This window comes from Pinus tabuliformis, chromosome 6, assembly GCF_031772625.1.
Source record: "Pinus tabuliformis cultivar Carrire ecotype Pingquan chromosome 6, CPIR1, whole genome shotgun sequence".
NCBI classification, from domain to species: domain Eukaryota; kingdom Viridiplantae; phylum Streptophyta; class Pinopsida; order Pinales; family Pinaceae; genus Pinus; species Pinus tabuliformis.
The window spans coordinates 2,075,206,088-2,075,210,006 of NC_142292.1; the positions used below are offsets into that span (position 1 = coordinate 2,075,206,088).

The window sequence follows — 3,919 nt, forward strand, 5'->3', positions numbered from 1 at the left end:
AAATTTTAAAGATGAATATGTTTAGCAAATCAGTTCAAATTTATTATATATTAAAAAAAAAGGCGGATAAATATATTCTAATTCAGTCATTTATCGATATTCTAATTTAATAATTTATCTTTATAAAAATATTTATTCTTTTCTTAGGAAAGGAAAAAGTTGTAGCCAACTTGATCTTCCATTTCACGTTCCCATTACGAGCAAATTTTAATTCAATTTTATCATTGTGCATTAAATGCACATTAATAAGCTGTAAAATCTACTCAAACCACTTTAAGTTTAATTTATTTTTTTAATTTTAAAATATAATATTTCAACTTTTTGTGGAAAGAGTTATGAACCATACACAGCACACAGCATCAACATCGCAGCAAAAAGGTTTGATGGTGAAAGGAGACAATGACGTTGTGGGGTATGGGATGGCGTGGAACAATTTATTATAAGTCATTGTCATTCAAGTGTTTGTACAGGCAACAATTTATTACACTGATTGTTCAGGTCACTGAACCTCAAGTTCTCTGATGACTTCATTCAGATTGAATGCCTGTGAGGTCACTACCAGGAGTTTGTTGTGTTCCCCAACATCTCTGCTGGGCCTGTAAATACTGATGGCCGGTGTGGTGCTTTGAACTGGGTGGCTCTCAGATTCTACGATGGTAATGGGGATGAGGATGAAAATGAGAATGTGTGGGGGTTGTGAAAAGGTCCGTGTGATCCAACCAGACGGGCAAGTGAGACAGTTGGAGCTCCCTGTGAGTGTTGGAGATCTGCTCCGACTGCATCCACACCACTATGTAAGAGAGGCCATTACCAGAAGAAGCAGATTCAGAGCCTCCATAATGCCCCTGGAAGCTCAGCTTGAGAGTGGCGGCATATACCTTCTCCTTCCTCTGCCCCGTCTCTTCCCCTCCTCCTCTGCCTCGGCTTCGCCTCTTCCACCTCCCTGCGCCTGCTTTCTCAGGGATAATAAAGAGCAAGAACAAGAACAAGAGAAAAGGGCAAAATGCGGGCCGTCAATATGGATGGGGAAGCGTCGTCAATACGGGCTGTTATTCTTTACCTCTTGCATTGCCCACTCATGTAAAGTATCCCCAGAAGGGGTAGGCTTAGGGTTAGGGTTAGCGGGATCGATCCGTGGAGGTGTGATGAAGCGCAGCAGAATTTGGGAACCGTCGCTGGAAATGATTCTGGAGAACGATATTCTGTATCCACAAAGCAGTAGCAGAAAAAGGGGGGAATTGCTCCAAGAAAAGAAGCCTGGCAGTAAGAGAATTGAGCACCGAGTACCTAAACCAGGTTCCTCTTCTTCCTCGTCCTGCAAGCCCAAGCCTAAGACAATTTCCTCCTCGTCATGTCTCAGAGCCAAGAAAAGGGATGCCAATGCAAATGTTCTTGATTTGTAATGCTAATTGCAGTTTCAGAACAAGAGGATTGATGATGAGAGATCAGCAATTATGGGGTCATTATTAGTATTATTATTGTTATAAATATTTGCTGTATTTAATTTGTAGCAGCAGCTGTATCATCATCATCATCAACTAACGATCCAGAGCTTCATTTGTTCATTCAAATTCATGGTACCTGTGGATCTGTGTGTATTATGGGTTCATCATGAAGTGGGTATCATTATGAACATGGGATGCTGTCATAGCTTGCAGAGATTCCAAAGTCATCAATGTTCTTACCTGCTACAGGTGACACAGTAGCTCCTTTTTTCTGTTATTCCTGTAACTCTGCAGTTTTCTTGGTTTTTTTTGATAAGACAGATCCTTGCGTTTGTATTCATTGTTTTTATTTGCCAAGCTGGCTTTGTGGGTGCAAGCCTAGAGGCATCTGGTAATAATTAGCACATATTCTAAATGTAAGAACCTCCAAAAGCAGATTGACCCCACACTGGCTATAAAATTGGGAAGTTTGGGTTGGAAAAAAAAAATAACATCAATGTTCCTGTTCATTGTAAGTTGTTTTTGTGGTCCTTCAATGCAAACTTATCCTCTTGTGTGGATTTCTTTTCATATTGGAATTCAGTTAAAATCTTTTCATTTGGAACTTTTTATTTTCTAAGCATATTTCCGTGGTAATAATAACATAAATTGAAACCATCCATCTGGCAATGCTCCTGTTCTTTTTGTTAAGAGTGGGATTTTTTCTTTGGTGGCTGAATCCATGTTTCTATTTAATTTATACCCACTTTTATCTTTGTCCACAGTGTTAATCATTGAAGGAATACCTTTTTACCTTGTTTAATGAGAGTTTACTATTTAAAAAAGTACAAAATGATTGTCATAACAGTGATAAATTTCTTACATCTTACACAATTTACAGAGATAAATTGCTTATATCTTAACACAGTTTACAGAGTATAACTATAAAGAGAAGCAAAATGTTGAAGGCTTTAAATTGCTTACATCTGAACGCAATTTATATAGTATAACTATAGAGAAAAGCAAAATTGTGGAGGCCATGTTAGCCTTTCTTTCTCAGTTTACAGTAATACTACCAAACCACCAAAAAAATAAAGCATTTCAACCCCTGAACGCACTTCAAATGATGTACCCTGCAACCATTCTAGAGAATGTGATCAGTGCATAAAAGATGTCTTTGCTCAATTGAAAGGATTGCTTTTCTTTTTCTTGTAAAAACTTGACTGGTTAAAGTTATTCATTGTAAATGGTAAATCAATGATGATAACGTATAAAGAAAGTCACTTGATATCATTAGAATCTTAGATAATAGAGATTATGTCATAGTACATACAATTATAAAAAATTGATTTGAAAATGCTGGAAAAGTCGATGATGAAATTTGGTTTCCATTGTAAGCAAAACCCATCTGTATAATGAGTATTAATTAAATAAAAATATTAGAAGATAAGAATGATAATGAGAACAAAATGAATAATAATTATTGTGGTAAGTGATTGGAAATTAAGTTGTGGAGATTATTTAAATAAAAATGGGTAAAAAAGGAAAAACAAGAGGGTGAAGGTGATCAAAGTCTTTAGGGTTCCAAGGCAGGGCACTAATAGAATTCTTTGCAACTCGCTTTTTCATAATGAATGGATTTGAGATGGGTCCAAGAAATTCCATTACATTGATTGATGAGTTATTTCAATAAGTAATGGTGGCTAGGTTGAATACTATAGGCCACCACTGGTCAGGTAGTTTAGCACTAAAGAACCACCAGGTTTACCTGCTAAGAGAGCAGATTCGGTCACTGTTTGCCAGCACAAGGATTGTACAGACAATAATTTTCTGCAGCAAATCAATGAGCAAATCGAAATCCTCCAGGCCCAAGTTGACAACATTGAGGAGGAGTCAACAAGGATGAAACAGATAATCAGAGACCTGCGACCCTCGGTTCGTATGCAAGTTCTACTCTTGAAGGAGGCATGTGACTCCATTGGCCAGCGATGGGACGACCTCCAGAGACAACAACCAACAAACCTAACATCGCAATCGGTCGAGGTGTTCACTCAAGGCGCTGATGCAATTCTCACCAATAGGGACCTGGCCATTTAAAAATACACTGAGTTCAGGTAGCGAACAACAACCTCAGTCCCAGAGTTGGAGCCTTCGTTTGGAACAGAGGAGCCACAAGGGCAAGAAAGGGCCACAGGAATAAATGCCACGCCGCAAGCCAGGATTGAGACAGAAGAGGCACCTGCTCCGCAAGCAAGGATTGAAGGAGCAGAGGTGCCGACACAACAAACAACAGAGACAATGTCGGTAGTAACGCAGCCACCACCTATAGAGCACATGGAAGTAACAACAGGACTGCCAGAGGTCGAAATGACTTGACTCGGGGACGAGTCAAGAAATTGTGGCCGAGGCTTGTTGGGGCTTTCGTTTAATTTGAATGGTTTTGACCAGTTTTCACTGACCGAAGGGCGGGAAAGTGATAGATGGCAACAACGGTT

The 3,919-nt window shown here is 39.1% G+C and overlaps 1 protein-coding gene across 1 annotated transcript; it reads left to right on the top strand.

Moving 5' to 3' along the window:
• Nucleotides 1-455: 455 nt before the first annotated feature.
• On the top strand, nt 456-2,015 carry LOC149267549 (uncharacterized). Its single transcript, XM_089433356.1, has one exon. The coding sequence runs from the start codon at nt 654-656 to the stop codon at nt 1,401-1,403; it is 750 nt and encodes a 249-aa protein (XP_089289482.1). The 5' UTR covers nt 456-653; the 3' UTR covers nt 1,404-2,015.
• Nucleotides 2,016-3,919: the final 1,904 nt, after the last annotated feature.

Coding starts and splice junctions, on each gene's coding strand:
- LOC149267549 (XM_089433356.1), top strand. CDS start 654: ATGGTAATGGGGATGAGGATGAAAATGAGAATGTGTGGGGGTTGTGAA.